This window comes from Ooceraea biroi, chromosome 8, assembly GCF_003672135.1.
Source record: "Ooceraea biroi isolate clonal line C1 chromosome 8, Obir_v5.4, whole genome shotgun sequence".
NCBI classification, from domain to species: domain Eukaryota; kingdom Metazoa; phylum Arthropoda; class Insecta; order Hymenoptera; family Formicidae; genus Ooceraea; species Ooceraea biroi.
Window position 1 is genome coordinate 9,951,019 of NC_039513.1, and position 23,137 is coordinate 9,974,155.

Sequence of the window (23,137 nt, forward strand, 5' to 3'; positions counted from 1 at the left end):
ATTTTATGAGTTGTCTACTACGTGTGCCATCTTTGAGAAACACGAGCTTTACGACACGAGTCGGCGACTTCAAAGCCACATTGATATAAACGAGAGGAGAGGAGAGAGCAGTCGCTCCTGATCTTTCTGCGAGGGTAGAAGTCTATTTCAAAGGATCCGGTGGAAGAGGTCGCGCGAATGACATCCACGACCGCGGACACAACGATCATCGTCATTTGCATGCGCGTGCTCGCGTGCAGCCCTCAAGTGCGCCCGATGGGTGCGTGTTTATTCAACGCACGACCGTTCATTACCCACATGACAATATTGGCCGATGGACGAATCACCCGTTGCCCGCGATATACGCGTGATTTGACATGCGGGCTCCCGCGCGACGCGACGGTGCGCTCCGCTTCCGCGTACATCGCACACAGCGGAAAGAGATGCGGTGAAAGACGAGAACACATAGCAGCGAATGTTGATGATGTTTCCAAGCGAGATTGATTGAGGCAGATCGGATTTTTACGAATCTTACCGTGAAGTTTATTGTAAGAAATAAAGAAATTTTTTGTGATATAATATTTTGTTTTGTGCTGCTGTTGATATATTATGTTGTTAAATTTATTTTTACGCAAAACTCCTAAACTAATGATGGAAATATAATAAACTATTATATTTAATAATGATGGAAATATAGATAATAAACTACTAATTGCTGTACTTTAAGGAGATCATCAAATAAAGAGTATGAAACGTCACTAGTTTTTTATTCTTGCCGTTTCCTATGAACGTTTTATTATCACATTGCAGATTGTTCTTCGCAAGTTTATTTTAGATCGACATTAAACTCATGTATAAACGTAATTATCGCGCGAATTCTCACAGCCATAAAGCCGATGTCATTAATCGCATCAACGGTCACCACGACCTGTCGCTCTGCGACGCTGCATCCTAAAATGCCATGCACTCCAAACGGAATTGGGTGTGCAACCACGATAGCGGTAATCGACGATTCCGCCATTGTTTCCTATTTGAAAGCCTCTGCTTGCAGTACTCTTGCGCGCAAGGCTCGATTAGCGCAGACTCGAATTTTGATCTAGCAGACCAGTGCACGCTTGATTTAATGCCAATTCTCGAAAATTTCGAATTATGCCTAGAAAACGAAAAACTAAACACTTTTAATGCACGTGTAAAATTTTAAAAATCGCTAAATTAATCACTTTCACGCAAAGATTTGATACACAGTTTACTGAAGTATTTTACAATGCCTGCTAATGATAATCGATCGTTATCAAAACGAAAGAATCACATAATGTTATGAACGATATTCTCTAATATTGAGCATTCGCGGTAATTTTAATGTATTTCTCTGATAACGATAATTAATTATCTATGCTCGCTCACACGGTAGAGTCACTATAATGTACGGAGCCTGTCAACAAAATGGCACGAATATGCCATTTCACCGGAAGGATGATCATGACTGCGAATAATTGCGCACTCAGCACGATCAAGATTTTATTAATAGCCCCCCCGTGATCCACGATACTCGAGGTCAAGCGTTACCATGGCTGCCCGGATTAACTTTGATCTCAGGTGGAATGTCCATCGGAAATGTGTCCGCTATTCGTCAATGCCCGGCGTAATCAAGATCGAGAACACTTCAATAATGTCCGATCAGTTTCCAATATGGTGTTGTACGCGATGATGCGCAAACCCAATGGTTCTATCGCTACTTCTGACGATTCGATCTCGTAATCTTACTTTCAAAACATTCTATAATTATGATTGAATTTTCTCAGCAATAAAAGAGAGAATATTTGTCTCTTAATTAGATAAACTTAAAATTTCTGAAAATTATTACCATAATAGGAAAACGAAATTATCCCCTTAATAATATGTCATCGTAAACGAAATGACATTAAATCCTCTAAAGATGTAAGAAATAATGAAAATCTCGAGCAGCCAGGTGCTCAAAATAAATTTTATGGATCCAAATTAACATTCTGATTTAATAAACGCTCAACTTTCCTCAGTAGCGTTGGTGAGCTTCGAAAAAGTCAGAAACGAGGTAGACTATACCAAGACGTATTTCGATGAATGATGCCTTAATTCTTTTATTCTAAAATACTTTTTACTCTATACATCGACAACCGGTAGCGCTTTTGTTTCTGTGCAAACACGCTTCCCGGCGGCATAATCGCACGGAAAAATCAATCGTGCCTGCGGCAAGCGCGGCAACAGTAGCAGCAGTAGAAGCAGCAACAATAGCTGCAATGCTAGTAGCGGCACTAGTAGCATCCAACGTCTATGCACAGCCGCCGATTCTCGTCAGTACGACGGAACCAGGATTGCATACAGGGTGGCCGCGGTTGACCGGGTTTTGTGTCGGGAAATTTGCATCGCACGTCGTACGCGGGAGCGAGTGCGCGAGTGCACGCGCGGGTCAACGCGCGTTTTCAGCCCACGTTGCACGCACGTCCGCGCGGCGCGTACGTGTATCCTCTTCCTGCCGCGATCCCCGCGCGTGTAAACGCGTGTTCGAATAGGACGTTGGAAAATTATGCATGAGGATTTCGCGCGACTCAACCGGCCCCGTCTCGCCCCCGAGTATTCACGTGTCGCCGGTAATTTATTCGTCCCCCGCGAGCGGGGGCGCGACTCGCGGGAACTATCCAACGGATCGACCCAGCTCGGGATGCCGCGTCGGAGAAAGAATCGACGGGGGGTTCGTCGAGGACAAATTCGGATCGTGTATGCTCGTGCTTCCCGTTGCGATGAAAATTAAAGCAACAAGAAAAATTAAGCGTTGTATTCTGTTAATTAGATAGTTAGATAGGTGTCAAGCGTGACCCGTCTCAGCTTTGATCTGTTTTTCATGCCGCTTTTCGATTAATATAAACTTAATATCCTTTTTTAAATATTGTTTTCATAAAGGCGTGATATGACGGCGATTGCGCGCGACTCGGTGCAACCTCATAAATCATTTCCTTGCACTGTTGCAATGTTTTTTACCCGGTACCATTGCGTGAACAACGCGAGAACTATCTTCCGTTCGAGGCATTATTGTTTTGCAGATGGAGTATGCGAACCGTGCAAGTGTGCGAAAAAAGCGCCGCAACGGAAGCGGCGTTTTTTCCCCGCATGTGGTGCTGCAGAATCTTTCGTAAAAAGCACATATAGAAATGCTGACGAGTTCCGTTTTCGAAAACGCGAAAAAAAAGAGACCAGCAATCGGAGTTATTCGCGCGCAGTGAATAACTCCGGGCGGACGAGGAAAAGAGCAGAATAGAGGAAGAGATGGCGAATGTGACCCTCGCAAAGATAACACGGTAAGCGCTTGTATATACGCGATTGCATGCATGCAGGCGTGCATATTTGATCGCGGCTGTGCAACAATGGCGTTACAAAGGCGACGCGTGACTCACATCGCTATTTACACGTACTCGGAATGGAAAATGCAGCGCGCGTCTATTTCGTAAATTGTTTTAATTGTACATGCACTTGTGACATATTTGAAAGTGCATCTGTGTCATTTATACGGAATTAAAAGTGGGTTACGGCAATGGAGCGTAATTCCAGGCTAACCTGCTAATCGATGATCAGGCACGAACGTCGCAAATGCCGCACCACGTGTGATTTTATGTGGAGAAAAATCAGAGAAAAATATTCTGCAACGCAGCTCTATAACAGCGCATTTTAAATAAACAATTGCAATGCGAACTGTATTTATGTACATGTATCATTGCATATTTATTTAAAACGACCATTTGTTTCTTTTATGAGTTGATCAGGCAATAACAAGCACGTCATTCGCGTCATTCAAACGTGCAATAGAGGATGCTGCTTCTCGATGATCTCACGATTTTTTATCTCGCAACGCGTTATCGAGATTTCGGGAGTTTCAGCATTAACGATAGTTTCCGCTCGCATCACGATTGCACGTATGGCTCGTTACGTCTAAACGATCGCTATTTTTTTCCAGTCTCGATACAACTATCGTGCTGCCGTGCCCAACGTGTTCGATTTATTACGGTCTCTTTCGGGATCGGGATGATAATGGCGCGTGACATGCACGACACGTAAATGGAGAACCACCCCATCTGAGACGCGGCTCCGAAATCGTGCCATTAATCGCAGAGCGGTGCCGAGCGCATTTATTCATCCACCTTCGTAAGATTTTGATTGCACAATAAAATGTAATGTAGTGATACAGATCAAAATATAATAAAGTGAATTCGTTATCGCGTCCGCAAAGAATTATGTGGGATGCTTGATACCAAAGATCGCAATTTTCACGTTAAATTATCAGGCAGCACGGGAAGTACTCTTTTGCGATCTATTCGCGTCGCAAATTTATTTGGCTTACAAAAGCGCAGCATCGGAAAGCGCGATATAGCCCAAGGCGCGCTCGTGCATGTTTTGCTTTCGCGCCACCGGATACCAGCGCGCTTTTACACGCGATATCGTCGAATTGACGCGGATGCACCCATCGCACGCTGTCGACGAAGATGGAATAAAGCCAGTTCGGATCCGTCCATTTCTGACGGACCATCGCTAAACGCTGGACCTCGCGGCATGCAAAAAATTGAGCTGCGCGATTGACGCGCCGCGAGACATGCATGCATGTGTGCGTCGATATATCTATGAGTTACTACGAAAGAGTCATAGCTCAAAATACAAGTGTATTCATACGATAAGTCCGTCTTTCTTTCTGTTACACAATAATAAATATTTCAATCCTGTCCAATGTATTTTTCATGGTAAACAGCTGTCATCAGATCACAGATATCATTACGCATTGTCAATTGTAATATTTACCTATATTGTTGGACAGAGCGATACGCAAGGAAAATCGCATAAAAGTAGAGATGAGTCCAATTGACCTAAATTTTAAATTTACATATTTCTAATCAATCAAATAAATAAAAAAGAGCATCCTGATTTATATCTTGCTTTTTTTAACGTTTCTTTCAGCGTGATACGCCACGCGAATCGTTTTGGTGTCGCGTAAAGTTGTGAACTCGTGATCGCAGCGTCATAACTTGCTTTGAAGAGTGACCAATCGTGCATGAGTTTTCCGGCGGATCCTTAGTGGCGTATCGACGTAACTGTCGATACTTCGCCTAATAATATGCGCGATCAGCGATCGGGCGGATGCATTGCCGCAAAGCGGAATTCTGAAACGAGCCGCCGCTGAATTTCGCGGACGCTCCGATAATACGGCCGGCGGATTGCGTAGATTAAAGTTGCTCCGCTTCCACCAGCGACGCCACCGCCAATATTCGGGTTATCCGTCGTGCGGTTATGTTCCGTCAATGCTACGGAAACTAATGAAAAGTGCACCGAGCGGAAATTTTTTTTCTCTCTCGTCCTCTCTCTCTCTCTCACACACACACATACTCTCTTTCCGATACGTGCCGACGTCTGAGAGATGAGATGAGACCGCCGTCGAGAATCGAGGAACGAGGCAAACACTTCGGTATGTGAATCTCGATAGAGGCGCCGTTTGCATCGTGGTGCATGCACGCACACATATCTGCACGTTTTAGGAAAAATACATATTTATTCCCATTGCAAGAATACACGTAGCTGTACATATCCGATATCAAATATTTATCCGGCGCGTAGTCGGTGACGCAATATCGTCGCACGCGCGTGTGTGCTGCTCAGGGAAGACGCGGAATCGTCTGTGAACAACTTCGAAACTCCGGTCGGTAGTTAAGGAATGTTCCGAGTAGTTTTAAGCAGACAGTCCGGCGCGCGGAGTAACTTCGCAGCAACTATCGCGAAATTTCATTAGCTCGCTCGCGGCCTGTCCTTACGTACTTGGCAAACGATTTGGAATGTTGGAAAGAAATTGCGAGACAATCTCGTCTCGTTTCTCGCACTGGTAGAGATAGATCACAGGAATAATGATACGTGCGTGAAACAAGAGTCATGTGCGACGCGAAACAATTATTACCGCAGGATGATAACTTATGCAATGATAAAAGTTACGTAAAAAAATCCGAATCGCCTTCAAGTCGATTGAAACGTTGCGTTAAAGATTAAAACCGAACGCGGCTAAGAATTTCGCTTAGCTTAGATTCAGGAAGCATTGCAGCTGCAAATACCTATAATCCGTAAAATGCCTACGGTGATTCGCAAGTCCATATCGCTTCACGCCCGTAAGGGGCGATTCATTTCCGAGCAATCGAGGGGACCGACGAGGTGAGCCGGTGAGGAAACGCGAGGGTGGCTGAGAACGAGGGGAGATGGCGATAAAGGTGGCGAGAAGCGACAGTAACGGCGGCGAGCTCGCGGTACGTAGTAATAGAATGGTAAATACTTCATTAGCGCGTTAGTGCACCCCAGTGGCCAAGAGACGGTGGAGAGAAATCGCAGAGCAGATGAAGCAACCCCCGTGTGGCACGCGCAGCGTTTCTTTCTCATTGCTGTACTTCCTGCCCGCTTCACTCCCTTCGCGCCAACACGAGAAATCGCTACAGAGGGCTACATTAAGTGTCATTAAGGCAGCCGAGTAATCGCTTCGACTATCTCCATCTCTCTCGGCCGGCATTAAGTCAACTGTGTTATAATTTTCGTGCCGGCAAGTTGCAATCAACAGCGCTATTATGAGCGGCACGTTACGAGAAGACGCGCGAGCGTTCCTTGGTCGTGTTAAAGTATTAAACGAAGATCTCGCGACCGCCAAAAAATGATAACGGCAACTCCTTAACGAGCGTTAAAGGTAGCGAGTAGATTCGCGCTGAGCTTGTGATAACTCTTCTCGCGGGGTATCATTACCGCCTACCACTCTGTGGTAAATTCCCGATCGTAGATTCGCGCGATCTTGTCGAGATAGATTTATGCGGTACGGCAAAATATTCTCGCGATACAGCAAATCCACTCTTTTTGCCGGAAAAAAAGACTAATGTTTCCTATGCACGGATCGGCGTTAGGAAGGCTCGTTTGTTTAAAACGGTAATGAGATATAAAATCGAGCTGCCAAGTTAATAAATCATCCCGCTTCTATACCTGATGCTCATTTCGCGAGCATACGACTGACGTGCACTTTTGACCTTTGCAGCTAATTTTCTTCAAGCTCGTGCCTCGCTACATGCAGCGGGGAATTCTTCGGAGAACATTAAAGCGGGCGCATTGCAATTTTAAGATGTGCTTCGTATTACTCCCGACTCTCATCGGATCCGCCATACGGGGATCCATGTGCCTCTCGATTTTTCTTACGGGATTATACATTTCCCAAGATACTCCCGAGACCCCTCTCAAATTTCGACGATCTACATTCGCTATTTTCAACACCGAGTATTATATCATTCAGTTGAAAAATGGTTAGCTCTCCGGAGCTCGCAGCCGATGTTTCATGGAATACGTCCGAAACGACACCGTTCTCCAAATACCGATACTTCGAATCTATCATCTGTACAATCCGAACGATCGGCACGCTCTTCGCTGCTGCGAACTCGAGGAATCGCGAGACCTTCGCGGACAGGTTAATGGCGATATCATTATTGCGACTGGTCGTTATTCACTCTAACAAACTGTGCGGCGCGATGCATTAATCTCCCGAGGCAATGCATCACCGAGCCGCAGTGCTTTCTCGAGTACGCGCCGCGATGCATGCAGCGTGCATGCACTTGCGCGCGGCTTGCGGCATACAAGTCGAAAGCAACTACTGTTACTGCTGCTGTTACTGCCATTGCTGCTACTGCCGTTGGTGATTCGCCTCGCCGGCAGTCTAACGTACATATTTCACTTTCGCGCGACGAGGTGTCACCGGCTGTCTCTCTTTCTCTTTCGCTCCTCCGCTTTCTCGAGTAGATTCGCGCTCGGCTCGGCCAGCAGACGAATTAAAGGGAATTTCGAGAGCGTGACGGGAGAAGCGACGTCAAAGGACCTTTCCAATTTGGAATCTTGGCGCTTTCTTCGCGCTCCCAAGGAATTCGCGACTACTTCGTTCACGCGCCAACAGCAACACCGATATTGCATCAGCGATAACAGAAGCTCTTTACACTCCAAATATCTTTTCATCGTGTCGAAAAGTACGCAAAGTATTGCGTTATCTCAAATTGGAGATATATGTCTAACTGATTTACAATCTCTTATAATAGACCTCTTATCTCGCTGCTTTTCATCTTTATGATTATCAAGAAATATTACCCCCGTAACTGCTATTAGAAACTACATGATTTCAGTGTCACACTTCGAAGGAATAAAGAAAAGGAGATGAGAAAGACATTACCAAGCAAATATATATATATATATATATATATATATATATGGGATATTCCTAAACTTTGTACTTTACAATAAACGCGTCGCGAATGGAGGTCATGGAAGTAACTTTTTTTCGACGGGTTTCCCATGTATTATTCACCTCCGCACCCCTGATATTTTGCCCTTGAACGCTCTAATGCGTACGAAAGGCGCGAAGGGAAGTAAGTGTGGGAAGCGCTTATGGCGTTTGACGAAAATAACTCTGCGGGAATGAAACACTCTTGACCCTCGGAACATTTTACATGGCCGTCGCATTTTCGACAGCATCAAAACTTCTTGCCCGTATTGACTTCTCGACAAAGAAGATTATCATCATAAAAAAAAAATATAAAGGAATCTAATGCATATTTCATGACACTAACTTACTGCTACTGGCAAAATGATAATAAATTAGATTATAAAAGAGTAAACTGAAAAAGATCTTCACGTAAAATTTATGTTATCTACTCAGTAGAACCGATCATTCTTAATCAAAATGAGAAAATCAGATTAATAAAATGAAACGTTCAATAATAATAATTTCATACATTTACACGAAATGGCATTCGCCATTAATCGTTAATGTTGCCACAATTAGAAAATGAATTACGAACATTCTGATTTTTAAAACTTGCAAAACCACTGAAATATCAAAACAGAAATTACATCCATGATCTATTGGGATTCAATTTCTGTTTTGATATTTTAGTGGCTTTGCATTATATATATATATATATAATTGTTCGTATATTACAATATTTATATCTCGTATTTCTCTCCTCGAGCATTTGCAAACGTCAGCGAGTCAGAACGATTCGCCTCAAACAAAATTTTCTTTTAAAGGATAAAAAGAAGAGAAAACAAGACGTACGACTCTCATTTGACCAAGCGTTCCCATTTTCCCATTGTTCGTAATTCTTTTACGTGCTCTTTTCAACAACAGCATTAAATGAGGATAAAACACAACAATAAAAAAATAACAAGATATTTAGTCGGAATGCATAATAATGACGTCGTGCAAAGACGACGCATTACGAAGACGGCAAAGGGAAACTCGAGCGTCGATAAATAACATCACAATTAATAATTTCACGGTGGCGACCATTTGCGTCCGTTAATACATTGTTTCACGACATTTAATGCATGTTTCCACATATTTATTCCTGTGACGCATTACAATATAATTTTGCATCGGCGGTAAATTCGTTTTCTCGTTTAATCGCGCATCTATACGAGTGCGAGTAATGTCGTGTTTACATTAAATTCAACATTATCGACATAACTGCACGCGACACTGTGACCGATGATAAAAGCTGCAACCCCCATCATACGGACGCGCGAAGCGAAAAATGTTCACGCCGCTTCATCGCCGCTGCGACGAGGATGCTTCGCAAATTAACGCGGAATGCGCAGAACGCATTCTGCACCATCCGACGATGACGGCATCGTGCTGCGGAAAAATTTGCGGCCGACTCGTCCCTGGAAATCGTCTCGTTACGCAAACGCGTCATCACGATCCCCGCGAGATTTATCGTGCGGCCGCGATAAAAACCGCGCTCGTCCCATCTCTTGAAACACGAACGGCGCATACGTTAAACCACGGAAATGCTCGGTTTATATCTCATTATTATAACGTATTCATGATCATCAAAAATTATGTATCTCTCCGCCTTCATTTAATAACTCGACGCAATGCCGGAAGAAGCTTTACGTTTCACGAGATCCAGTATGATGTGCGTCTATATCGCGTTTGAATAGGTGCAAGAGGAAAATAATAAGAAAACGAAACTATTAGTAACAGCGATTTTCATTATGCGTGTCTTAAATGGCATCAAACAATCTTATCAGAGTTTATAATGCTCATAAAGATAATCATTGCGGATCTACGCGCGACAATGTGAATAACAAGTATAAGAAAGCGTATAATCTCGCAAGCGCAAAACAATCATGGTGGAATTCGGCGGGAGTGATAAAAGTCGTCAAGAATGATGGAGCTAGAACGTGGATTCTCGAGTGGAGGCAAGCGTCGCACTATTTCCGGACGGTTTTTGCCGTTGTGATGCATGGCTGCATCATGTGCTACAATTAATCTACGACGCTCGCCTTTAATCAAACACGACGTCTCGCCACGCGCACGTGGACATGGAGACGCTGATATTCGATCGTATTGACACTCGATTTGTCCCGTTGCACTACTTGAGACTCATCCCATTACGAGGAATGATGTACTCCGACATATTTGGACGAGGAATTAAGTTGATACTTATTTTCTGTCTCTGATAGAGTCCCATTTTATTGTCAGGCAAATGCAAACAAAATATTGGTAAAGTTTTTAAAATTATGATATGATTTTGCGATACATAATAACAACAGTAAAGAGGATAATGCAGAAAACAGAAAACTAAACCATGTGCTAACTTTACTTTCTTCAGGGTCAACATGCGTTTCGTTCTACATGCTGCACGTACGCAGATAAAATAAAAGTAACATAAAGAAATAGATAAATGATATGTCATAATTGTAAGCATATTCATGACAATTTGATGAATGATTTACAGAACTTAAAATGGGAACGCATTTCATGTGCTTAATTTATAGCATCGCGAATATACATTGATAATCGTATCTTCGTAAATTTTTCTGTTGCCAACTGCGGGAACTCGTGGCCAAGTAACACGGCATAACTAATGATGAGGAGATAAACGGCTCTGCAAACGACGCGTAACGAGTGCAGGTGCCGTGGAGATTCCGCGCGGAAACGGACCGGAAACTCTCGAGGGAAACCCCTTGTCAGGAAATTGTTAGGACCTCCACCGCCGGCGGAAGTGGATCCTCTGCCGCCGCGGTGGCGACGATGGTCGATGTAGAAAACCCAAGAAAGAAGACCCACGGGATGCGGTAAGAGTACCAGTAAAACCCGAATTAGATGGTCGCACGACTTGAGGTAAATAAAGAACGATCACTCCTCAAAGTTCCTCATGCGACGTTTCGGAAATACGAGGAAATATGAGCGACATCGCGCTTAGGATATTCGACCTGAAGAAGGCTCAAAAAAGCTTACAATATTTGCACTTATTAATCCTAAAACTAAGGGACTTTATGTAATAGTGGCTTGACTGATTTTTCCTAAGGACCTATGAAAATAATCTTTTAGAATTTGAAAGATTAAAAATTTTCTAGAACTTTCTCCATTTATAATACATTTTCCAAAGTTCTTAAAGAAATGGATGTTAGATCCTTATTATTCTACACTAAACTTTCTTTAATTGCATATAATATTGCATATATTTTTTTGTACATAATTATTCCATTTCGGATATACAACAGCATAACAGCAGTGACAAAACAGTTGTTAGGTACTTATTTTGGATATTCCCGCATTATTGTTAACATTGTAAAATAGTGACATGACGTAGAGTTAAAACTGCAACGCGTTGAATAATGAAATGCTTAGGAGTAACCTAGGTTAAGTTGCTCATCTATAATAATGTGCAGTGTGTAGCTAAGCTCCGCCAAAAGCCGCATTACCTCTCGCTTAATAATACGTCACGGTTGATAGAGATCCTGCCTGTGAATAAATGATACGCAGGCATCGAGGGTGAATACGAAATATTTAATCGTTTCCTAAGAAAGACTTAACAAGAAATAAACTTGTAAATAAACTACACGTAAACGCGTAAATCGCAAAAAATTATATTTGCTTTCTGTATGTTTAATCTTGAGGATAGTAGATGCATAATAAGTCGGCTATTTAAATAGATCACACGCTTATCAATTAACTTCTTTGGAACTTCTTTGGTTTCACTAACAATTTCGTGACTATGCGTACCATTACGATGCGAGCTTGACACCAGCGAATTAAGTCAGTAGATTAATGACTGGACTCTATTAATTCGTTGATACGCATGTACGGCAGCTTACTTTCGTGTTTAAACCCATCTCTACTCTGGCAAATTAAACAATAAGGTATGAGTGATTATTTAAATATGTCGCATACAATATGTTTAAAATAATGTTGGTTAAGTTTTTCGCAAATATTAATCATTATTTAATTCTTATTAATCATTATTCTTTCTCATAATTTTCTCAGATTTTCGAAATTTATTTTTGATGTATAAAATCATACTCATTTTGCGTTTATGCATTAATTATAGTTAATTTGCAAATTTCAATTGTCTAACGTAGTTAACCTATTATTTTTCAACACAATAAGGAATGATATTGATTTTTGTATATTACAAAACATACACGAAACCGTTTCAATTTGATAACAATTTAATTAAATTTGATTGGTCAATAAAATTAAAAAAAATGTTTTTAAATTTAGAAATTAAAAATTTTTTTTAATTCGATTGTGTGACCAATTAAATTTTCCTTCTTTCTCCTTCCAACACCCACTAAATAGCCAGATTTTACTTATACCTATATAGAGATAGCTATCGAGAAACAATATCAGGTTTTTTCTCGCCCCTTGATGAAGTGGACTGAAATGTTCACGAAACGTTGAACTCAAAGTGGCAGGAAACATGGAAATCCGGAAACCAAAATTTATACCAGCGCGAAAGTTTCAAATTTTTGAATTATATTATCTTTTCCTCTCGCACTCAAACTTGACTTTGTGCAACACGCTTCAAACTTTTCTCTGGTAAATGACTGAATTTCTGAGCCAATTTCCAAGCCGAGCGCATTGCATGTAACGCGATTAGCGTGTTCAGTGTGTACGATGCACAAGATATTGACAACGGATTACAAGTACAAGTATACCTCAACTAATTTCTGAACATCAGCTGTGCACCGCGAGCGTCCAATTTTACTCCGGACTCCCTTCCAGTTTCGAAATTTTCCTCAGGTCCTAACAATTATAATTCGCGGCCGTTTGTGTGCATAATAATGTCAAGCTTCGTCAGTTGTTAAACCACGACAGAATCCCACACATAGGGTGCGTTCCGAGTCGCGCATGAAGCGCGTATTATATATATTATACGTAACATTCATTATAGATAAATGCGCGCATATGCGCGACTCGGAACGCACCCATAGAATCCGTCTGTAAACGGCGCGATGATTCGGCTCGGCTCGGCTCGGCATCATGTATAGTTCATATGTGAATTAACGTATTGCATTCGAGTCTCCCGTCACCACCCGCGATAACACGATTCCGCGCTTTTACACGGGTAAAGACCACATTTCATATCAGTTGGTTTGTGTTATTCGAGTACGACGCGTGCTTGCATAATCGCTGAACATGCAGCGTCAATATCCTAAATCGCCGAATGCACACTACAACGCGCCAACACTTTGCTTGAACGAAAGGATCTGGTGGTGGTGTACGTGCACCCTCGTGCTCCTTTTCATGGTCACTGGTGGTCTCGGCGATTATCCGGTAACCAACACGAAATGGGGCTTTATCCGCGGCAAGTGGAGCTGGACCGTGCGTAATCAGACGGTTGCGAATTTTCTCGGGATACCGTATGCGCTACCCCCGGTCGGCAATTTGAGATTTAAGGTACATATTTGATATTTTATTATATATATTTCTCAAATAGCCAAAGTTATCAGATATAATAAATATAAAATAATGTAATATAACAATAATAATATACAGAAAAGAATGTTTCGGGTAAATTTAATCGTTAATTCGTTAACAAAAGAGCTAATGCTTTATTACTGCTTTCTTTAGTTTGTGTAATATATGAAAAGAAGAAAAGGATACTCGAATTAAAATCCAAAACTTCGAAAGATTTAAGATTATTTGATCAAATGTTTACAATTTTTTTATTAATAGAGCCCACAACGTTGGAATCGCGTATGGATGACAGATTATGACGCTACGTTTGATAGGGAAAAGTGCGTTCAATGGGATCGGTATAAGTCTGAAATTGTTGGCAACGAGGATTGCCTTTATTTAAATATCTTCGTTCCTTACGTAAGTAAAGTGTCATATTAAAATATTTTTGTCTTTAAAAAATGTTAATCGTAATGTGATTAGAATGTAACACTAATATTATAACTAATATTATAATATTAATAAAAGAACATCACTTCGAAAGTGAGCGTAAATTCTCACATAAATGATTAATTCTGAACAAGTAATTAGCGTTGCATGTAAATTTCGCGAAAAAAATACTTCTGCCAAATTCATTTAGAGAGTTGCAACAAAACAGGTAGAGAATTGCGACATTTCAAGAACGAACGCAATTAGATCACAAGGCCATCCGGTGACTTAATTAAACTTAAACGAATCAAGGTTACGTTATTATTGCGGCATTCTGGTGGTTTCACGTTAAACGTTTAGTGCAATCTATGAAATGCATATTCCGTGCTTCCGTTTGCATATGTAGAATATTTATGATTATTACATAATTTTATTAGAAATCTACATAGATTCCAGACACATCACAGGAGAAACTATCGGTTATGGTTATGGTACATGGTGGTGGATATAATACCGGCAGCAGCGATAGCAAACTACTCGCGCCCGATTATTTGCTGGATCAAAAAGTGATCCTTGTCACGATGAATTATCGACTTAATGCTTTAGGTAAGAAAAAATTTGACATAAGCGTAGCTTTCGAAGCTATTCAAAATGATTATTGAAAGTAGATTTTTATCGTGATAGATAATAACATAATAACGCGATTGTTCTTAGGATTCTTTAGCACAACGAATAAAATTTCACCGGGTAATTATGGCCTTAAGGACATACAAATGGCTCTCAAATGGATACAGGAAAATATCCATAGTTTCAAAGGAAATCCCAGATCGGTAACCCTTATGGGACATAGTGCAGGCGCTGGGGCGACTCATTTACTCGCCCTCTCAAACAAAACGGAAGGACTCTTCCACAGATATATTTTGCACAGCGGATCCGCTTTAGGTTCGTGGACTTATCATCCTACGAGAACATATAGACAATATTGTTTGGAATTAGCAAGGCGAGTCGGCTGCCTACCAAAAATAGATGACGATATAATTATGTCAAACGAAACGACCAACGAAACTTCTGTAGAGAATTATATCGCGGATAATGATGAAGATATGATGAAATGTATGACAAGAATTAATGCGAGGGAAATAATTAGAATGGCGAATTCATTTGTAAGTACTATCAGTGGTATTAGAAGTGTGTTAACATGTCCGTGTATAACAAATTATTTTGTGTTAGCGTATTTGGAAAGACAATCCAATGTGTGTCTTTGGTCCCACATTGGAGGATGATTCAGAAGACGCTGTTGTAACGATGCCACCATTGCAAATAATGAAGGCTGGTTTATTCCGCGATATACCAGCAATAATACAAGTCGTGCAAGACGAGGGTTTGCTGAAATCACTCGGTAATTTCTGTTATTACTTATCCTGCTAATATTCGAGTTAATTAAAATTGTCATTCAAGTTAAATTAATTAACGGCAACAGGCAATTTGTTTGAGCAGAATGTAATTATATTTATATGATTTATATTATTATATTATATTATTATATTTAATTAAATGCACAATTTGTCACTTTTTTATATGTTTAAAATATCTGTAGGACTGGCTTTAATCAATTATTTTTCATAAAGGACCCCGCACAAACCTTATGGAAAATGGCTTTCGGTGAAATTGGCTGAAACTTTGCCATTTTGTACTTGAAGTGATGCTGATCGAAAGTTACCATTGCAACAAGTCAATCCTATGAGCCGTTCTTGTTCTAAAAAGGCCCAAAGTTTGTTAATAGTGTCTATAATACATTCTCGCTCTAGGAGTCAACGACATGGACGTAGCATGGATCTGACCCTTTCTGTATGTATGCGTGCGTGCGCGCACGTGTGTGTGTGTGTGTGTGTGTGTGTGTGTGTGTGTGTGTGTGTGTGTGTGTGTGTGTGCTGCGTGCGTGTGCGTGCGCGCGCGCGCGCGGGTGCAACTGTCAGAAATAAGAAAATAAAAATAGCAACGCGAAACAAAATGAATTAATTGTTTCCAAACAGAGATTGTTTTTTTCGCATTTTATTTTATTATCATAATTGAGTCTTAAACAGAGAATTGGTGGTATACACATAACTCATAACTAGTAAGCCGGGCTTATGTGTTTCAGCCAATTTCACCGAAAGCCATTTTCCATAAGGTTTGTGCGGGGTCCTTTCATAAACATTAATTTCAATACGAAATAAGAGATCGTATGATACTGATATGTTTATATGTTTGTTTCAGTTTTCTTTACAGATCTGAATGCCGAGAACGACTTTCTAAAAAACTTCGAAGAATACTTGCCCCCCTTATTGGAATATGAACCAACGATTTTCAATATGAGTGTTTTAGCCGGCTCGATAAAGGATTTTTACTTTAAGGGAAACATAATGTTGAATTTTAAGAGCAACATCACAGATGTACGTTTACAAGAACAAATCAAGTAGGCGAAGCAACGTTTAACGACGAGATTATTTTTTCAGTTAGTGAGCGATGCTGTTCTGATATGGCCAATATATCAAGCTTTGCAATATCAATTGAAAAAAGGAAACTCCAGTATTTACCTATCTTTTTTCGCGTATGAAGGCACGTTTTCATATACCTTCAGTTCGGGCATCCCGATTCATTATGGTACGTTATCCGTAACGATCGCAATGATCCCCACAACATCGAAATTGAGATTGCAATTACATAAATTTAACGAACCCACTTATTCGGACACGTAAATCCATATTAAAATATATTTTTAGGAATTTCTCACGGCGACGATTTGAACTATTTATTTCCCATACTGAACAATAAGCATCAGGATCAATTGCTACATAATACGGAGAATGATATTGCTATGATTAATATCATGACGGAAATGTGGACAAATTTTGCGAAAGAAGGGTAACTATGATTAACAGTACCATAAAATGTACATACCATAAATATCCTAAAGATGTACGATTGGATGCGATAAAAGATGTACGATTTAATCTTTTTATGCGACATGTATTAAATCTATACAATGTTAAGAAAATCCATATGATATTAATGGACTCTCAAGGTTCAAATAATAATCTCTTATTACCAATTAATATTGCAAAATTGAAAGTCTTTCGAGCATATTAGATCCTCGTTTTGCACTGACACGCTTATCATTTATGCGTGACCTGTGTAAAGCCGATAGGGATACATCTATCGCTAGGAAATACCAGTTCATATCGGCAATGCGACGGCGAATGATCTTGTAATTATTATTACATATTTACAGAGTACCGAGAGCATGGCAGATCCCCGCGTGGCCCGATTACCGTGATCATCATGAGTTCATGAGGTTCGGAATTGACATATCGCCGGATATTGTGGTGCAAACCGATTTCCTGTCCAACAGAATGGAGTTCTGGGAGAAGTTGTCGGCCAACATGTCGGCGGAATCGATAGAACACGATTCTTTTCCTCTTAATCCTCCTCCTAATACTCCTCCAGATGCGATTGCGAGTGCAAACGTTGTCGGGTTAACAACTCATTTTCTATCGTTAATAATTATTTTCTGTTTCGTGTATAAATAGAAATATATCTACGCTCGAATTACGCAGTAAAAGGTGATAGATTACGTAAACTTGCTATTGAGCAATCGTCTAAGTACACAAATCCCAGCACGTGTTGTGTCAGATATATGTAAATATTGTCGTATGTAATCTTATTTAAACGATTTTTACTTCTTTGCCCAATTCAGATAAAAATCCCAGATTAAATTATGCGAGAAAAATACTTGTGACACGAATCGCGTGCAAATGTAGCTTTTTCATGTAACTTGTAGGAATCTTTATCAGAGATCCTTTCTTTCTCCTAATTAATAAAGTATCATGTTATTAAAAAGTTAAGAATGATATCATAAGTCAAATATGCATAATAAGTACTATATATCAGATGTAGAATACACACGAGTTCGTTCCCTTCTTGCGGTTCAACATATGTTTGCAGTTCGATGCACTTTCCGCAGAGACTAGTTTACTTGCACCAGTAAAAGTAACGATGATAGTAAATACGAAGCGCAACGCTGCTTCGTTTAGTATCTGATGCTTCTCTCTCACGGCGTGAAAGTGCGATACACTTGCTAATAGCATCGATAAAGTTGTCAAAGCTAGGAGATTCCGAATTTAACTGCGTAAATAAATACTTCTGTATCGCGAATAAGTAAGCTGATTTTTATTGATTTGCATCATAAAATTTTCGAAACGTTCTATATTCCATTTTTACTCCACGTTCAATAGTTTGCAAATGTTACATTACAAATTCAATGTGCTGTATGCTCAAGTATTAATGAACGTACATGTCATTTTCTCACGAAAACTTTATTTTTAGTAGATTTTTATCATATACAACAAGCGAGCGTGGAATCATGATTCTATCAGGGCGCGCCGAGGCAGCACGACCACCCCTGAGAGCCATTCACGTTTCTGGCTGCAATTACAGCCGAAATTAACGTCATCAAAAATCCCCGACGGGATCGGTGCCGCAGCCGTCGGCACCGCATTAAAGGCAGCCTAATAAACGAAAGGCATAATGAAATTCGCCAGAAATTAAGTTCGCCACACGACGAGTTAACGCGTATATAAAATATGCAGCCCCCAGCTTTCCCGAGAAACCTGCGGTGCGCGAGTGCGCTCAGGGAAATTAATCATCCGCCCTAGGCAACCGGTGTTTGTCTTCTTTCCGTTTCCATCCGTTTCCGGACGCGTATCGCGCCGAGCGGAAGAGCTGCGAGCGAGCGAGCGAGGGATCTCGCGGGCGTCCTCCCGCGTGCAATGATTATGCAACGACGACGAAACGAAGACAAACACCGCGCATCGTCGCCCACGAAGTACCATCACGACCAAGAGACCATATCGCCTTGTCTCTCCTAAGGATGAAAAGTGCTAACAGCCATGTAAACCCGCGAGATCTGAGACTCCGCCGCGGATTACCGTACAGCTTTCCACCGTTCGCGAATCACACTGTGACGGAGTGAACTTAAGTACAACTGTCGGCGACCAGATGCATTCCGCTCCAGCTTATTTACGGTTCTCCATAGTCGCTAAAATGTACGATTGATGTTGTGTAAAACGTTACTTATCTCTTCGTTAGTACTAATCCGCGATTTTTTGCGAGAATTATCGGAAAGTGAAGAAACGCGAGCACGAGATTGAACGAAGAATATTCGATACATATTTTAAAGACAAAAAATTGAGAATATGTGTGTGTTATTAAATTCTAGCTGGATACGCCATTGAAATATCGCATTCAACGATATTTTATTATTATTAAAAGAGCACCGATACACCTCTTTCTCTTGAACCAGCCGCCTTATTCAAATGCTACATATTTTCATCATTGTTTGCGCAAATATTTACTAGCTCCAACTCTTGCATATCCGATACTTCAGAAATGCAAACTTGGACCATCGACCGTCAATAGCGGGGATCAGAAAACTAATTAAGAATGCGCTTTTATGCATGTATAAGTTGTTTAATTCGTGTAAACGATGCAAAAATTATGCAGTGTAAAAATATATCCAGTAAAATTAGAAGACTCGAAAACCAGGTAACATGTTAATAGTTTAACGTTTCGTTTACATTTGTCAATTAAGAGCATTTTTATCCTATCATCTATTGTTTCAGTGCTCGACTTTAATCGTTTCATTTGTAAGACATTTAATTGAACGCTCAAAATGCAAAACTAGTTAATAGTTGGACCAAACGGGAAGCCGGAACTAAACACGACCAAACTTCTATCGTTTTAAAGTATACATGACCGCGCCAATTGAAATGACGTCCGCAAAGATAATATTGTTGCACCTGACGACAGAAAGCAGCGGAAACTAAAAGCTATCACAGTCACATGTATGCAAAAACGTAGAGAGAGACAGAGAGAGAGAGAGAGAAACTTTTTGTCGACAGAATGATGATTTAAAAAAATAGATTTAAAGTCACGAATAAAATAGAAAAAGTTTTTGCATAAAGCTGAATACTTTCATAACTTTGCAAAGAGATTCTTCCTTCGTCTTCCTTAATTTGTTCATTTTTGACAAATAAAAGTAACAGGATAACTTGCGATCTATATGAAATGGCTCGGACGGTTGACGCGATCGAAGCTCCGTGCCCGAAATAGGATTTGTCGAGTTTAATACGACGAGATAGTGTTCTTTATAAGTTCGAAACAGTCGATGCTTAATCCATTTTCCCTATTGCTAATGAATAGAATTCTGCCGGCGGCGCTCGCGACTGCGAAGTCGCGGTGTTTCGTGGCTTCGGAATTAGATTCGCGAGATGCCTCACGTTAATGCGATATTCAAAATTCGCGGATCCATCGCGCGAAATGAGAATCCCGCGCAAATATCGCGTTTAACCGAAACACGAAGTCACGCTCGACAATGCACCGACACATCGACCGGCAGAAATATACCATAATATATGTATCATATTTTCTCTCGCCTTTCTCCGTTTTTGCCTAAATATGAAATACCTTATAAAGTAGAATAATGTTCTCTTTCGCGACCTTGTTCACGTATCGGGACTTTAGATTCTTTCTGGACTAATCTGTTTTGTCCATGTGCCATTATACGCATGCGAAACGAAACGAAATTGCTGTTATCTCAAACTCGAATTATCTCTGCGAACGCACTCTTCCGTGCGTTGCAGCGTCGAGCTTTAATTGTAATTTCAGCCTTTGTCGCGGTCTACAGCGACAATACTTGGGAAACCCGCGCGGCTGCAAGCGTATTTCCAGTCTGTTTTTGCGCTCCCAGTCACGTGCGTACGAAAAACGCGCTTTGACGTGAAAAATGTACTACCGTTTGAGCTAAAGGACGTTGTGAGAGTGAATACAGAAAGATCCCAGAAACACGATGGAAAAAAAGGACGGACATGCGGAAGGATGAGCGGACAGTGGAACGTGTGTTTTTCGAGGTCGCCAAAAGAATCGTGAAAATGATTGCATGCATAAATGGAGACGTGGAAGCAAAACGACGGGTGCAAAGTCGGACTTGTGCATATGGAAGATCATTTACGTTAATGACAATGTTTACAGTCACATTTCTTTTTCGTTAAGAGCGAACCATGTAAATTCGCCTTGAAACGAATGATAGGAGAGGAAAAGGGAACTACAGAGAAACACCGTTGATTGGCAATTTGCATAGGCAAATAAGCCTCGAAGAGACCAACCAACCGCCGCTACTATTTGCGCGACAGGCGAGTGATTGTTTTCGGAGCGGTCCCGAGCTGAAAGTGTACACGGTACGTGAGAGGAAATGCGCGGACACCTTCGAATTCATTGGAGTTCGAACCGACCGGTCAGGGTGTCAATTTCCTGTAGAAATCGAATGCTCACTACTACAAAACTATGCAAATTTGAAATTCGTAAGTAGAGTATTCGATAACTTTTAACAAGAAAACTATTTTATACATAATTAAATGATGAAAAAATAGCAGATGCAATTATTATATAAAACAGACATAACGCATTTCAGAAAAGCAAATTTTATAATTAACATTTTAATTAAACTGTACGATTCAGAAAGTATAATATTTATATCTTGTTACTGTGCGCATGAAATTAAAGCTACTTTTTTCCACATGATTTAATTTTTTATTATAATGGTTATTTCACATGTAGTTTCCAGGTCGACTCGAAGAATGGCGACGATAAAAATGTTCTAGATTCCGCGGCTCGAATACGCTGGAATTCGCCTTTTCACAAGATGCAAATTGCACAGCATCGGAACTGCGATACTAGCGTGTCGCATGACAGCATCAACTAGTCGATGTCATGCTAGCACAATACGTTAATGCGACATATTGTTCGCCGCTGCAAAAATTGCCCCTCGTTACTCGCTCGACAATGGGAAGCCCGCACGCTCTACCATCCTTCATGATATCGTCGACCCTATAGTGATAGCTGGCATATGGAGCTATCAATAGGAAAAAATCAGAAGGAAACCAGAACCTTGACGATTGTGCTCCAACTGAGATCACAGATAGCTCTTTTCAAGGAAAGCAAATTCGATAATAAATAAATATTTAATCGTACAAAAGTCTCTAATACTTTTATTACAATTATAATTGTAATTCTTTTCCTGGTACTTTTTGCTAATGTTACAGACCTCATGTCTTTTTATGCTACTACTGTCCTTCATGATATCGTGGACAACAGTCCCGCAGAATCATCCCTTTAGCTTTTACAAACACCGTCGCGGACCTCGGGGAGATACAAACGTTACAGTACTACCGCGTAATCCGTAACATTACATCCCTCGACGATAGCGGTTGCGGCGGAAGCTGCGGCGTCGAAACGGGAGGGAGCAGATGCATTCGCGGGCGGTCGGTATGAGAAAATGAATATTTGAAGATCCGAGGGTGGATGGCTAGGTATGTACGTCTCGCAGTACGCGAATATTCTGAGGAGAGAGGAGAGCAGCTTTCTAATCTCGCTACCTGTAATTCCGTCTTAAGACCTCCCATCTCGTTCGCTCGCGGTCTCGAAAATCGTGATCCAAGAAGGTGGAATCATTCGCGCCGAATTCATTGCTCGCGTGAATACGAAGCGAGCTTCGATCACGCGCAAGGGAGCTCGAAAAAAATTATGTTACTTCTATAAAACGCGAAGATACACTACGCACGGAAATCGATCGTTTAATAATTCTGGCAACAAGGATTCTCGCGTCGCACGGGCACGATCGGTTCGCGACAAATTTTGGAAAGATCAGAGAGCGGAACAAAAGTTACAACGCTCGCTGTTTAAGCTTTGTCTCGCCATGAAACAGGAGTCACGTAGCGCGTTCATGAGTATCAACCACGAGTACGATGGAGGTGGAGAACAAGGGAGAGTTCGGTGAAAGGACGCGTGCATGCAGAATAAAAAAGGAGGGCTTCGCCGCAGCACGAATTTACATGTCACGTATCGAGGTGAGCCGAAGCTGCGGAAGCC

At 41.1% G+C, this 23,137-nt stretch overlaps 2 protein-coding genes across 11 annotated transcripts in view; one reads left to right on the forward strand and one right to left on the reverse strand.

Annotated features, from left to right (window-relative positions):
* LOC105275603 (polypyrimidine tract-binding protein 1) overlaps positions 1-23,137 on the reverse strand; it is a 350,912-nt gene that overhangs the window by 286,795 nt on the left and 40,980 nt on the right. The window lies entirely within an intron of this gene.
* Positions 13,233-22,236, forward strand: LOC105275605 (esterase FE4). The gene is made up of 10 exons (XM_026971648.1): positions 13,233-13,744; positions 14,024-14,164; positions 14,623-14,779; positions 14,888-15,336; positions 15,404-15,572; positions 16,430-16,605; positions 16,669-16,816; positions 16,936-17,077; positions 17,445-21,570; positions 21,827-22,236. Exons 1-9 carry the CDS (start codon positions 13,484-13,486, stop codon positions 17,740-17,742), a joined length of 1,941 nt encoding a protein of 646 aa, XP_026827449.1. The 5' UTR covers positions 13,233-13,483; the 3' UTR covers positions 17,743-21,570; positions 21,827-22,236.

Bases quoted from the DNA above. Each gene is read 5' to 3' on its own strand.
- LOC105275605 (XM_026971648.1), top strand. From the start codon at position 13,484: ATGCAGCGTCAATATCCTAAATCGCCGAATGCACACTACAACGCGCCA. The intron at 16,817-16,935 runs GTACGTTATCCG...ATATATTTTTAG, and splicing joins GGGCATCCCGATTCATTATG to GAATTTCTCACGGCGACGAT. The intron at 17,078-17,444 runs GTAACTATGATT...ACATATTTACAG, and splicing joins ACAAATTTTGCGAAAGAAGG to AGTACCGAGAGCATGGCAGA.